We start from the raw sequence: 15,884 nt of genomic DNA on the forward strand, positions 1-15,884 counted from the left end.
CACAATAAGGGCCTACATTTAACATCGCTGCGTTTTAGCGCGATGACTCCAGCTTGTTTCAAGTGTCACACTATGCTGTATATTTTGTCTCGTTAATTTGTCTAACGCCGTAGATGAGATACCAGTCAATGGAAACAAGAACATCTTCTGATAATTTTCAGTATTCCGGTATTTCGAGGTACCTTGTACACGGAAGCTTCCAAAGCATTGTTCACGAAACAAAATTAACATAAACAAGTAATGTAGAGTATGCGTCATGAATTTATTGCACAAGAAAACACAACAACATACGTAGACGACAACGACAGTAGTTTTAGTCCAATTCAAAACTACTTATTAATAATGTCGTCTGCAAGATTCAGTTGTCGTTGGGTCTTCGGTGTTTGCCTAGCAACCGTACTTACTATCTTCGCATTCGATGTTGCCATAGTTACAGCGACATTTCTTGCACGGTTTATAGTCTGGGATATAGTCACCTGCAAAACGTGACATTTCGATTAACGATAACGATGGTTTCAGTGCATGAAGTAATACAAGAGTTTAATACATGAAGGCAATACATGAATATCATGAATATATATAATACCTTATTAAAATACCTGAGTGTAATAAATAAAAGTAATAAATGGGTGTAATACGTGAGTGTAATATACTGATGTGATACATGAGAATTGTAAATGAATATAGTACCTGAGTATTAATTGAGTGTTAAGAAATAATTTAGTGTAAAACATTAGAGTGTAATATATGAATGGCATCAATAAGTGTCATACATGAGTGTAATAAATTAATGTGATATATGAGTGGTGTACATGAATGTAATAAAGAAAATAAATATAATACACGATTGTTATAAATTAGTGGAATAAATCAGACGCTAAACTGGAATATAATAATACTTTTTACAATGGGCTTAATTAATGAGTGTGATTCAAATAAATAAGACGCTAAATGTGAATGTAATGATTTTCAGTGGGTGAAATTAGCTGGTGACACAATCGCCCTTAAAAATAGTAGATCACACAAGCTTAAAATGTAATATACACAAAACGCACTAGATTTTAATACTTGACATATGTGTATTATTAGTTACATTGTTATTAACTGATGGTGTATGGGATATACACGCTCAGCAAGTTCATACCATACAATATCGAAGTATGGTATGAAAGTACTGAGGGTGTATATCCCATACACCATCAGTTGCTATCTTTGTAACGATTCTATCTCAACCGACTACTCGATTACTCGGGTTGTATGGCAATTACTCGGGGTGTATTGAAAATACACCATGGCCACGTAACCGTTCTAAGACAACAGGATTAGGTTATTTTTGTAGGAGATGAGATATAAGAGTCAACTTTATGTTCACAGTGTTTTCTCTTCATAACTGTTTATAAAAACGAATAACCACTAGGATAATTAGTTTTCTTGGAAAATATTCTTATACTATTTAATATTCTTAAAGTCTTATTAACTAGGATTGGCTAAATCGGAGGTGTGTTTTTTTCGTAATTAAAGTAAATAGAGGGTATTTGTTGGATTCGATGGAATATCGATTTTATTTCACGAGTGATCATATAAAATAATATTTTTATGATCATGAGTGAATAAAAATCGATATTCCATCGAATCCAACAAATTTTCCTTTTATTTTATGCTTTTTTCACCGTTAAAGTAGATTGTAAAAGAGTTTAACTGGATAATTTCGCTGGATTTATGACGTCATTTTATTGAAAAAATGACGTCATTTCACAGTAAAACTATTTCACTGTTTAAAACAGTGGATTACCAGTTTTATTTCACCTATATTCCTCTATAAACCACCTGAAAGCATAAAATAAAGTGTTTTAATTCGAAGCACATTACACACTGGAATAACACTTATTCATTAAAAAACAACATACTTTCTATTTTTACAACACAGGTACCTTTTAAATAGTGATACACATCTAAGAAACAAGCGATGGTGTCATTAATTCTTAAAAAATAAACTATATGAAAAGGATTGCAATTTCGACAAGTCTAGCTACTAAGTACGGCAACTCTTACCATCATCGTAATCTTTGCCATATGGTCCATTTTTGCACGGTTTCTCTAAAAAAAATAAGAGACATCAATCATTTTTTCATAATAATTCAAATTGAAAGTATGACTGTTTACGAGTTTAAACACAAAAAAAACGAACGCATTCATTTTGTTTTATAAGTTCACATCCTTATAACGAAAATAATTATTTTCTTACAGTCAAAAACACCATATCACGCAAATGATTAATGTTTTAAAGCTTGAACATCTTTATCTTGAATGATACTTTCGGCACTCATATTATGTTTAGAATGCACGTTCTTTCTTTCTATTGTATCACTCTTTGTTCAGACTGCGCAGGTTAATCTTGAAAGATTCTTTACGCACTCGTATTGTTATAATACAAGTACTTTGTTTCTCTCGCACCATTTTTGTTCAGACTGCACAGACTGCACAGGCTAATCGTGAATGATACTTCACGCACTCGTATTCTGTTTAAAATGCACGATTTTTTTGTTTCTATCGTACCACTCTTTGTTCAGACTGCACAGGCTAATCTAAGATGACACTTGACGCACTCGTATTATGTTTAAAATGCACGTACTTTCTTTACACACTTGGCAGCATTTTCCGTTCGGTTTAATCCGGTCGTATTCCGCGCACGTAAGTTTCGGACACGTGTAGTCTTCGCATTCCACCTTGCCGTCTACGCACGTGCAATACTTGCATGGGTCCGCGCTGGGAGTGTTGTAGCCTGTACATAGCTTGTTGATCACAATAAGTAATTAGCCAACAGTATTAATTATACAGATATATGATTTTATAGAATTAAACTCTTGGTGTCGTGTAAACTTGTGATTTACAAGCTAATCAGCAATTACCTTGCTACAGTGTCCTCGCTAGGAGTAACAGGCTACGCAAACTAACTTATTTTGGCCAAAGAAAAGGGTGTCCGAAAATGTAGTTTGTCCGAAAACTTAGAGTAATTGCGGTATTGTAGCACGCACATGGTTTGTCAATTCAATAATAAGTGAGCTTACAGTTTGCCCAATATGGATATCACAGTTATGTAAGGGTTGTCATGAATTTTAAAAAGAAACTTTTCTTCCAGGGATAACATATTAATTCCAATTTGGTATTATAGAAGACGGGATTCTTTCATGGCAAAAAGACAAATTGTGCAATGCAATTAGACACGTGTTGATTACTTATGAATACCATAAGCAGTGTCAGCAAAACTCGAGCAAAATTACTTGAGCTTAAAAAGATCGGAAGAAAAATAAAGGTTAAGCCGAATACCAAACATTCGTACCATGCTTGTATTCTTGGTCGCTCTTCTTGCATTTGTTATCTAAGGAAAAAGTATAACTTATTACATGAATTGAACATATGAAAACCCTGTTGTAATGATCTGATAATTAACTACTTTAGTTACACATCACACATTTAGACACATTAACGATTAACGATAAATCGTCGCAAAAATAATCAAAGGTTTTTCAAATGTGTTTCGAACATACAACAACAATTAAACAATAGTGTTTTATGTTCATTATAAATGTATTTACACATTTGAATGCTACAAGATTTAAATAGCTTTTTTTCATGGATATGCAAACTAATGTTTGGCAATATGGTATTTCTATATTTTGTCCAATAAACAATTATATGTGATAATATTGATAACGTTATATAAAAACATGAATTACATTTTTTTACAAATGTTCCTGATGACTGACCAATACGTATTTTAGCAAATAATCCATTTGGATTGCAATTTTAACATAATTGGACCTCGATTTAAATCACACTCTGATTGCCATATCAAGCACAGTTGGAACCGATTTAAAACACACATTGATTCCCATTTAAAACACATATTGATTATTTTAAACAACTCATTGTGAATCCCATTTAAAACTCACTCACATTCTTTACATATCGGACAACATTTGCCTGGCTGTGGGACTGTGACGTAGCAGTTCAGTATCGGGCAGACCACGATGTCACATTTCACTCTACCGTTGTCGCACGTCCAATTCCTGCATGGGTCAGCGTCCGGAACCGGTTTTCCTGGAATCGAAAGTCTTTACAACTTTCCGTGTTATGTTGAAAATGGAATTAAATATTTCAAGATCGAGTATTGTTTTTCAACAATCGAGAGTGGATACAGAAATATATAATCCACCGAAGCGAGCACAGTTTTCGTTTGAAATTATTTTCATTAATAACGTCATGACGTCAAATAAATGAGCGCGAAACTTATTAACACTCCATTTCATTTTATGTATTAAGTCGATACATTCAAATTTAAATTATATATCACATTATAACAGGATATAATAATTAATGTTGATTTTGGCTGCGTCCTACTCACCGTGTTCGTATGTTTTGCCGTCACGCGTGCAACCTGAATTGGTGAGAAAACAATAGTTTAAATTTTTAAATGCAATGCATAGATCCATACTTTGGAATGAGCAACTTGATTTCGTTTGTACAAGATATACTTTGCAAGTATTTAATTATGCACCTGCGTATCGTTTCTGCGTACATTGCCCAAATGCGTCTACTAATATTGGACCAGAATGGAACAAACAATGAATACAATACATGTAGATTTAGATCACCTATAGAACGGTTTTGTGATCGTTCGTAGGCTGACCAAAATACTCAATACTCACATGAGTATAAACTCAAATCTCATCTTCAGAGTTAAGCAAATACGTTGACAATGTTCATGATATTGGGCAACCTCCGCGCAGAGATTTGACTGGAACCAGCATAGCTGGCTCAAATCCCTCCTGCCTTCATAACAAACCACGTGATGATAACCTAGCCACGTGGTACAATAATTTTAACCGCTGTTAATTTTACTTTTTTGCAATTTAGGTAATTAATTTTAATTAATTAATTAAATAATTAATTAATTAATTAACCTAAACTTATACACTATTTTCAAAATATAGAAGAAAATGATACTACTCTTCATAATATAATAATTGAACAAAAATATAAAATCCCACCAAATCTGGTAGGATTTTCTTGTGATGGCAGAGATTGTATGTGTGAGCATGGAACGACAACTCTGCGTGGAGATTGTATTTGAGAGCAAGGAACGACAACTCTGCGTGGGGATTGAATAATGGGCTCAGGTTTACGTACTTTCTTTACAGCGTGGACAGCACCTTCCGGCCGGTTTGTACGTGTCGTAGCATGCCAGCTTTGGACAGGATATCGTGTCACACTTAACCTCCCCATTGAGGCAGCGGCACGTTTTACAAGGGTCTCTATCGGGCACAGGTTGTCCTGGTAATAGGAAATTCGTGAAATTCTGATTATGAAAGAAAACAAAAGAAGTATTCGCTTCGTGATTTTTTGTTTTAAATTTGTGGATTGGTAGACACACGAGATCAACGAAAGTGGATGTCTAAAAATTCGTGGATCAGTAGGTCCACGAAATCAACGAAATTTAATGTCTAACATTTTGTGGATCGGTTACCCCACGAAATCAACGGAATTGGATGTTTCACAATTAGTGGATCAGTAAACCCACGAAATCAACGAAAATGAATGTCTAACAAATACGAAAGATTTTACAATATACATTTTTCATTATGGATCCATGTATTCACCAACGTGTTCATCAACTGCGATTATTGATCTTCACAAACCACGAATGGTTTTAACAATTACGTAAAATATTAAAAAATAATAATTTCTTTAATGAGTATTTCTGGACGGATGTCCCGTTTTTCCTGAATAATATGTGTTTGATTTAGAGATTGAACAACTTTTCTTTGAGTTTGAATAACAAAGTTTGGTTATTTTACATAACAAACGATAAGAGTATACTGTTGTAGTTATGGTTACTGAAGTTTCGATTACGTACACAGTGTTACGTAATCCCCTTTGTGTCGTATTTGGAGTTATCTAGATCGCGAAACATAAGTATATTGGGTTATCTAGATTGCGAAACAGTAGTATATGGATTTATCTAGATCGCGAAACAGAAGTATCTGGAGTTATCTAGATTGCGAAACAGTAGTATCTGCATTTATCTAGATTGCGAAACAGAAGTTTATGGGTGTATCTAGATTGCAAAACAGTAGTATATGGATTTATCTCGATTGCAAAACAGTATCTGGAGTTATCTAGATTGCGAAACAGAAGTAACTTAATTTATCTAGATGGCAAACCAGTAGTATATGGAGTTATCTAGATTGCGAAACAGTAGAATCTGGATTTATCTAGATTGCGGAACGTGATATCTGCATTTATCTAGATTAAAACAGTATAATCTGGAGTTATCTAGATTGTGAACTGAAGCATATGGAGTTATCTAGATTGCAAAACAGTATTATCTGGAGTTATATAGACAGCGAAACAGTAATTTCTGGAGTTATCCAGATTGCTAAACAGAATTATCTGGAGTTATCTAGATTGCAAAACAGTAGTATCTAGAGTTATCTAGATTGCTAAACAGTAGTATATAGATTTATCTAGATTTCAAAAAAGAAGTATCTGGAGTAATCTAGATTGCGAAACAGAAGTACCTAAATTTATCTAGATTGCGAAACAGTAGTATCTGGAGTTATCTAGATTGCAAAGCAGTAGTATCTGGATTTATCTAGATTGCAAAACAGAAGTATCTGGGTTTATCTAGATTGCGAAACAGAAGTGCCTAATATATATCTAGATTGCGAAACAGTAATATCCGGATTTATCTAGATTGCGAAACAGTAGTATCTGGAGTTATTTAGATTGCAAAACAGAAGTATATGGAGTCATTTAGATTGCGAAACAGTAATATATGGGTTGATCTACATTGCGAAACAGAGTATCTGTATTTATCTAGATTTCGAAACAGTAATATCTTGGTTTATCTAGCTTGCGAAACAGAAGTATCAGGGGTTATCTAGATTGCGAAACAGTAGTATCTGGGTATATCTAGATTGCGAAACAGTAATAGCTGGGTATATCTAGATTGCGAAACAGTAGTATATGGAGATATCTAGATTGCGAAACATTAGTATCTGGGTTTATCTAGATTGCGAAACAGTAGTATGTGGAGTTATCTAGATTATGGAACAGTAGTATCTGGAGTTATCTAGATTTCTATACAGGCGCAGGATTTGTGTTTGGATTACGTTGGGTAATAATCAACATGATTCCTACGGTAATTCCCTCATAAAAAAATATAAGTATATTTGTTAAAATCTTACCATGAAATCAACAACAATTAATGTCTAGTGAAAAATAATGGCTTTACAATATACACATTGCTCTAATTTTACCTACCGTGCTCATACTTCTGTCCGTTCTTTTCACAACCTGTATAAACGAGAAAAAATACACACTGCAAAACTGTGAAATATTTGACAACTACGTGACATGTATTCACTTCGGAACCAGTAAGTATTATCGGCATGCGTACAACGAATGTTGATATACCACTCTGGCTGTCAAGTATCAATTAACTAATTACACACGTTTCTGAAAATCTGATTCGTTTTACTTAAATGTTTGTCATATATGTTACAGATGAGCATACAGTTCATTTCGTTACATGTCGTTAGATTCGTGTTACAATATGGTACAATATTGTACAGTTATGGGCTTATTTTTATGTTGGATGAATTCTTATTCACATACAAATACAACAGTTTCAACAGTGTATTAATACTCAGCACATACATATGTGATATGCGTTTACAAATATATACATGTAGACTAGAAAATGCCCAGGCTGTGGGTCATGTGATATTTGAAAAAGTGCAAACATATGTGACCATTTAGAACACATGTTCAGATACTGAAACGTCTTGATAATACATAATGTATGCTCTATAATTTAAATAGTTTTTATTTTTATGAACTTGTTAGATGGTTATTTAAACAATTTTTCAGATTATTGTAATAAATGTTCCCAGATTGCAAATTATAGTTTCATTGTTCTCATTCTTAAGTTAATAAACTTTTACACAGTTTACATTCGTTCGATATTACTTAAGTCGATATTTGATAGATATATGTGCCATGTTTGTACATGTGTTTGTAAGCTATATGACTAAGGATAAAATTATGCGTTACCGATTAAAACCCGGCAGTAGTATGCGTTATTTTAGGCATATAATAGTTTTAAAATGTACAAACGTTTCGTTGCAAATCTCAAGTATGTCGATTGCGATCTAGATCTTTTCTTCTTAAAACATCGGCGCTCATTTGAGCCGCGTTCAGGCAAATCTGGGCTTAATGCATAAGCGTAATGTCATCCAAGATTAGCTGACTATATGCATAGGCTTACCAGGGACAACATCGTCCGACTAAATTTGCTTTGCATTCAAAAAATACACTCTGTAAACGAAAGTTTCAATCAAAGAGGAAAGCGTCGTCCATGATTAGCCTGTGCGGACTTTAAAGTCTAAGTTGGGACAACTTTTTACGCACATGAATTAAGCCTAGTTTTCCTAGAGCTCGGCTCGTTTATAGAGAAGAACTTACCTTCCTTGCATTTCGCACAACACTCTCCCTTTGGTTTGTACAAAGCTGCGCACGTCAAAGGTGTGCAGTCCTTGTAGCCGCACTTGACCACGCCCTTCGCGCACTTGCACGTGGCGCATGGGTTGTCGTCTGGAACGCTCTCACCTGATTGGTAAATGAGTTTGACAAGTTAAACTTGATACGCGTAAATTGTATGTCAATTACCAAGACACGTACATTCATTTTAATTACCAAGACACATTCATGTCAATTACCAAACAAGTGAATTTATTTCATTTACCAAGACACGTACACTCGTTTTAATTACCAAGACACGTACATTCATTTCAGTTACCAAGACACGTAAATGTATGTCAATTACAAAGACACAACATTGATTCCAATTACAAAGACACGTACATTCATTTCAATTACCAAGACACGTAAATTTATGTCAATTATAAAGACACAACATTAATTCCAATTACCAAGACACGTACATTCATTTCAATTACCAAGATGCGTAAATGTATAACTCACCGTCCTTGTATGTCTTCCCGTTTCGAACGCAATCTGGAAGAACATTACATAATGCAAACATCATTATGTTAATATAATGTTATTAAAAGTACCGTCAACCACAAACGACGAAAGCGGAGGCGGAGATTGGTATTGACTAGGAAGTGAACCTTTTAAGAAGTTTCTTAGCCGAAATGAGACAATCAATCATACGTAAGAAAATAAGTTGATTTTATTAAAGCAATATGTTATTCGGGTGTGGCAAGCGTGATTTATTTCTATCAATTTGTTATAGTGTTATTTATGTAAGAGACCTTCTTCAAGCAACACAGACCGAACATTTTTTAAATACGGGACGGCCTTTCGCGTGACAAGCGGTGGGGTACATGCAATACGTTACAGGGGCGGCTGACATGCCGTGACTTCACAAAGGGGTATGGGCCGTATACATGCCGAAACGTCACAAGGAGGCCGGTACATGGCGAGAAGTAACAAGGGCGCGGGGAAAAATTCATGACGTCACAAGCGGCGGGATACATACCCGTTCTACACACGGGACAGCACTTGGCGGCTGGTGTGTATGATACGTCGCAAGGCGGTGGGGCACATGCCGTGAAGTCGCAGTCCACATCTCCGTTGTTGCACGTACAATTCTCGCACGGATCCTTGGTCGGAACAGCCTCGCCTTTAAACGAACATAAAGTATAGTAAAACGGTTCAAGTCGTGAAGGCCTCGGCTTTAAACGAACATAAAGTAAGGTAAAACGGTTCATACAACAAAGAACGTTAATCAATCCCCAACATTACGCCTTTGTCAATGTGTATTTTACATCCATACTATAGCTTATTCAGCATTATAAAAAAGGTAGAGGGGCGACACCATCGACAGTATCGTATTTGCTGCCTACTTTTCTATGTGTGTGTATAATTCGAAGTTTATGAGGTCCTTCACAACGTGAGAACACGAGGGCTTGTCTATTTTAAAAGCGCTTTCAATTAAAATATGTTTGCAGACATTGTTTAATTGTTTACGTAAAATATTGGTCTACGAAATACTATATACCAATCGTTCATTTATTGTGTACATCGCTGTCAAGTAATTATTGAGTCAAAACTTTCAGACAAGGTTTTATGGACCTTTTATGTTGAATACCATCGTGCCCATAGATAACCACAATGATACATCGTTTTGCCACCTTTTCTACTCACGATTCGGACCCTTTGGAAACGGCTTGATGCGTTTGCAGAAAGTGTTGTCCCAGATTAGCCTTTCCATTCCGCCAAGACTAATCAGGGACGACACTCTTCGCTTGTATGGATTTTTTTAATTTAAATGAAGTCTTTTCTAAACAAAAATCCAGACTAGACGGAGAGTTTCGTCACTGATGAGCCTGTGCGGACTGCATTAAGCTCGGTTATCCCAGAACGAGGCTCTTACGTATATTTATTAGTAAACACAATTTACCGTCTTTGTACGTCTTGCCATTCATTGTACAGCCTGCAAAATACACACCCATATTAGTGGTCACATTATGGCGTGACTTCATAAAACGACGAAGACAAACCAAGATTAAGTTAAATCAATTCCATTAAAAAATATTCTCATTAAAAATTAACTTTCTGTTGTTTAATGCAGTATACATTTCGCAGTCCCACTTGTGTAATGCACATTTTAAACCAAGGGCAAATTGTTAGCAATTATTATTCACTGGACATTGAAAAAAATCTCGATCATAAATGCAACTTTAAAAAGGACAAAGATATAACAAAATAAATATAAAAAAGAGAACAAGACCGACCCTGCATGCAATCCGGGCAACATTTGCCTTTTGGTGTATACGTGTTAGGACACGTGGGCGGTACGCAGACGGTATACACGCAGTCGACGTCACCGTTTCGGCACGTGCAGGTTTGGCACGGGTTATCGCTGGGCACGTTCTCACCTGGCGGCAGACGATTGTATTGTTTGCAGAAGACGATTGTTTAGTTTGCGGCAGAGTAATGTATTGTTTGCAGCAGACGATTGTTTAGTTTGCGGAACACGATTGTTTAGTTTACGGCGTATATTGTTAGTTTGCTTGTAACTGTTTACTAGCTTAATCTCATATAAATGATCGTGAAAAATGATGACAATGTATAGCATTGTAACAGAAGCAAACGGATATGACAATTGCTTTTAAATATCTTTAATAACAAGTTTTATAGTAAAATGCGGATGTGTTTAGGTTATATTGCCTAGATTTGGAATCGATGCAGTGTTGTGCTTTGACAGTGCAATGTATTCAAAAGAAATCGGTGATAGCAGTTGTAAATTGTCATACATCGAACCTTGATCTGGTAATCTTCATAAAACTGTGTTTATCTTGTATATCCCCTCAAATAAGAAAATGCTAGTTAAATAAATGTTATTCTATGAAACACATTTCTTACCTTCTTTGTAGTCCTTTCCGTTCATTTTGCATACTGGAATATACATTAAAGAGATGCACATATTATGAATTAAGCAGAACAACTGACCAACAAAAAGAAAATATAATATAATCATCAGTGGAATCAATGAAATCATCTTTTTTGTTAAGTAGCGATACACGTATAAAAAAACTGGGTGTAACATGTGTTTATATCGAGTAATACTTAAATTGTAGTCTGAATGTGACATTTTTATGAACACGTAAAATAAAGCTTCATTAGAAAATGAACAAAAAGTCAGAAGAATGTCCATGTAAAAGAATGCATTGATTTTAAGATCATTATATGATGTTCATAATTGACTTTCATATACCGTGAAATCATCTGTATTCGTCGGTATAGTATTTCCTGCTTTTACAAAAAAATGTCTTCGTTGATAATTAATTATTAGATTTCTGAATTTGGAACCAAAAGGGGAAATTTGCGTCAGTCAATTTTCGATATATGTGTCACGGCACCGAACTTAAGCGGGCCGGTAGAAAGGTGTTGCGGTCCGGTAAGCTCAGTCGGGAGAGCACTCGTCCTGTAAGCGGGACTGGCTACACGAACCGGTTAGCTCAGTCGGGAGAGCACTCGCCCTGTAAGCGGGACTTGCTACACGGTCCGGTGAGCTCAGTCAAGAGAGGACTCGTCCTGTAAGCGGGACTGGCTACACGACCCGGTTAGCTCAGTCAAGAGAGGACTCGTCCTGTAAGCGGGACTGGCTACACGGCCCGGTTAGCTCAGTCGGGAGAGCACTCGCCCTGTAAGCGGGACTGGCTACACGGCCCGGTTAGCTCAGTCGGGAGAGCACTCGCCCTGTAAGCGGGACTGGCTACACGGTTCGGTTAGCTCAGTCGGGAGAGCACTCGCCCTGTAAGCGGTACTGGCTAGACGGTCCGGTTAGCTCAGCCGGGAGAGCACACGCCCTGTAAGCGGGACTGGCTACACGGCCCGGTTAGCTCAGTCGGTAGAGCACTCGTCCTGTAAGCGGGACTTGCTACACGGCTCGGTTAGCTCAGACAGGAGAGGACTCGTCCTGTAAGCGGGACTGGCTACACGGCCCGGTTAGCTCAGTCGGGAGAGCATTCGCCCTGTAAGCGGGACTGGCTACACGGCCCGGTTAGCTCAGTCGGGAGAGCACTCGCCCTGTAAGCGGGACTGGCTACACGGCCCGGTTAGCTCAGTCGTTAGAGCACTCGCCCTGTAAGCGGGACTGGCTACACGGCCCGGTTAGCTCAGTCGGGAGAACACTCGCCCTGTAAGCGGGACTGGCTACACGGCCCGGTTAGCTCAGTCGGGAGAGCACTCGCCCTGTAAGTGGGACTGGCTACACGGCCCGGTTAGCTCAGTCGGGAGAGCACTCGCCCTGTTAGCGGGACTGGCTAGACGGTCCGGTTAGCTCAGACGGGAGAGCACTCGCCCTGTAAGCGGGACTTGCTACACCGTCCGGTGAGCTTAGTCGGGAGAGCACTCGCCCTGTAAGCGGGACTGGCTACACGGCCCGGTTAGCTCAGTCGGTAGAGCACTCGTCCTGTAAGCGGGACTGGCTACACGGTCCGGTGAGCTCAGTCGGGAGAGCACTCGCCCTGTTAGCGGGGCTGGCTACACGGCCCGGTTAGCTCAGTCAGGAGAGCACTCGTCCTGTAAGCGGGACTGGCTACACGGCCCGGTTAGCTCAGTCGGGAGAGCACTCGCCCTGTAAGCGGGACTGGCTACACGGCCCGGTTAGCTCAGTCGGGAGAGCACTCGCCCTGTAAGCGGGACTGGCTACAAGGCTCGGTTAGCTCAGTTGGGAGAGCACTCGCCCTGTAAGCGGTACTGGCTAGACGGTCCGGTTAGCTCAGCCGGGAGAGCACACGCCCTGTAAGCGGGACTGGCTACACGGCCCGGTTAGCTAAGTCGGTAGAGCACTCGTCCTGTAAGCGGGACTGGCTACACGGCTCGGTTAGCTCAGACAGGAGAGGACTCGTCCTGTAAGCGGGACTGGCTACACGGCCCGGTTAGCTCAGTCGGTAGAGCACTCGTCCTGTAAGCGGGACTGGCTACACGGCTCGGTTAGCTCAGACAGGAGAGGACTCGTCCTGTAAGCGGGACTGGCTACACGGCCCGGTTAGCTCAGTCGGGAGAGCACTCGCCCTGTAAACGGGACTGGCTACACGGCCCGGTTAGCTCAGTCGGGAGAGCACTCGCCCTGTAAGCGGGACTGGCTACACAGACTGGTTAGCGCAGTCGGGAGAGCACTCGCCCTGTAAGCGGGACTGGCTACACGGCCCGGTTAGCTCAGTCGTTAGAGCACTCGCCCTGTAAGCGGGACTGGCTACACGGCCCGGTTAGCTCAGTCGGGAGAGCACTCGCCTTGTAAGCGGGACTGGCTACACGACCCGGTAAGCTCAGTCGGGAGAGCACTCGCCCTGTAAGTGGGACTGGCTACACGGCCCGGTTAGCTCAGTCGGGAGAGCACTCGCCCTGTAAGCGGGACTGGCTAGACGGTCCGGTTAGCTCAGACGGGAGAGCACTCGCCCTGTAAGCGGGACTTGCTACACGGTCCGGTGAGCTCAGTCGGGAGAGCACTCGCCCTGTAAGCGGGACTGGCTACACGGCCCGGTTAGCTCAGTCGGGAGAGCACTCGTCCTGTAAGCGGCACTGGCTACACGGTCCGGTGAGCTCAGTCGGGAGAGCACTCGCCCTGTAAGCGGGGCTGGCTACACGGCCCGGTAAGCTCAGTCAGGAGAGCACTCGTCCTGTAAGCGGGACTGGCTACACACTTTTCACCAATTGGCGACATGTTTGTGTTGATGTCGTCGATCGGTCATGCCAGGAAATCAATGAAAATATATGACCCACGAAAATTATGAGTTTCAAGTAATCATACATAATGATAATTCAACAGAAAATAAAACATATATTCAACACGGCCTGGGCTAGCATACCTTGGACACAATCTGGACAGCATTTTCCGGGGGTGGTGACTTTGTTGGTACAAGTTAGTGTTTGACAGGATGTGTACGTGCAGACAACATTGCCCTGTGTGCATTTGCAGTTTTCGCAAGCGTTGTTGCCCGGAATCGACTCGCCTGGGGAAGAAAAGGGTCATTTTACGTACATATATATTGGTCGGGTTTATTATTTCGTGTTTATTTTAGAATCTTACAAAGTAAAGTTCCATTTTAAGAAACATTAATTTAAAGTCTAATTGATAATATCGCACATATCTCTTTGAAAGAGGTCCAATCAAAAGCGTTAATGTATCGAACAAAACATGAATCAATGCAATTAAATTACCTTTGTTGATGTTAAAACATATTAACGAGCAATGCAATTACAAATAGCTAGTTGAATACTAAATTAATCCGTTTCATAAAAGAGACAACACTTACCCTCCTTGTATTTCTTTCCATCTTTCTCGCAGCCTAAAATAAGGATGAAACCTTACTGCCAGTGACATGACATGCTACAAGCGTTAGGACAGTAAAGGCCATTTTCTTTGCAAACCGAGATAAATACATGCGCGTAATGTGTCGTCCCAGATGAGCACAGGCTAATCGGAGACGACACGCTTCTATGGATTTTGTCGTTTTAAGGCACTTTCCGAACTAAAACATACTTAAGGTCATGTTTTTTTAGGTGAACCTTCACCCTAATTTTGCAGATCGTAGCAACCTTTTTACAACAACACCAAAATGTGTCTTGAAGAACATTTTCTTTTAACTGCATACTAATTTAAACAGAATTATTGTCATACTGAAGTTTTTAATATAAGCAAAAGGAGCACATCCATATCATATAAAGAACTTATTGGTTTATAGACCATGATGCTTGACAACTGTTTTTTCATATTGAAATACAGTGAGCAAAAAGTCGTATTAAAAATTACAAGCATTAACAATTTAAAATATATGTGAATTAAAGATATAAATATTTTTCGTATAACAATATCACCTATATAACAACAACAAGAAAACAAAAACAAAAAACAACAACATGAACAAATTCAAACGGGAAGATTTATTAATACCAAAATAAATTATTTTAGGAAGAAATCACGGCTTCCCCTCATTGTAAGCAAAAATGAACCGTGTTGACGTTCTGAAAAAACGGGTCTTAACTCATGTGCGTAAAGTGACGTCACAGATTAGACTGTACAGTCCGCACGGGCTTATCAGGGACGACACTTTTCGCATGGCCATATTTTTCAACGAAACATTCCATAAAAGCGAAATAAATTAACCTTCGTTTTCTCAAACGCGACTCAAATGAGTTTAACGCAATTAAAACCGACCATACCTTCCTTGCAGGCCGGACAGCACGCGCCGCTCGGTATATATGTGTTGGCGCAAGGTAACGCCAAGCACGTTTTGTAGCTACATTCAACCTCGCCACCTTTGCACGTGCAAGTCGCGCACGGG

At 39.1% G+C, this 15,884-nt stretch overlaps 1 protein-coding gene and 1 long non-coding RNA gene across 2 annotated transcripts; both read right to left on the bottom strand.

Annotated features, from left to right (window-relative positions):
- Nucleotides 1–320: 320 nt before the first annotated feature.
- LOC127860053 (uncharacterized) lies at nt 321–2,777 on the bottom strand. The gene is made up of 3 exons (XR_008039583.1): nt 2,633–2,777; nt 2,053–2,097; nt 321–476 (listed from the first exon to the last, which is right to left on the bottom strand). It is a non-coding gene; the product is annotated as an uncharacterized LOC127860053 (long non-coding RNA).
- A 1,172-nt stretch (nt 2,778–3,949) lies between these two features.
- On the bottom strand, nt 3,950–11,482 carry LOC127859672 (kielin/chordin-like protein). The gene is made up of 9 exons (XM_052397178.1): nt 11,458–11,482; nt 10,493–10,525; nt 9,569–9,712; nt 9,049–9,081; nt 8,530–8,673; nt 7,327–7,359; nt 5,191–5,334; nt 4,406–4,438; nt 3,950–4,101 (listed from the first exon to the last, which is right to left on the bottom strand). The coding sequence occupies exons 1-9, from the start codon at nt 11,480–11,482 to the stop codon at nt 3,950–3,952; spliced, it is 741 nt and encodes a 246-aa protein (XP_052253138.1).
- Nucleotides 11,483–15,884: the final 4,402 nt, after the last annotated feature.

The sequence above is a fragment of the Dreissena polymorpha genome, chromosome 15 (assembly GCF_020536995.1).
Source record: "Dreissena polymorpha isolate Duluth1 chromosome 15, UMN_Dpol_1.0, whole genome shotgun sequence".
In the NCBI taxonomy this organism is placed as follows: domain Eukaryota; kingdom Metazoa; phylum Mollusca; class Bivalvia; order Myida; family Dreissenidae; genus Dreissena; species Dreissena polymorpha.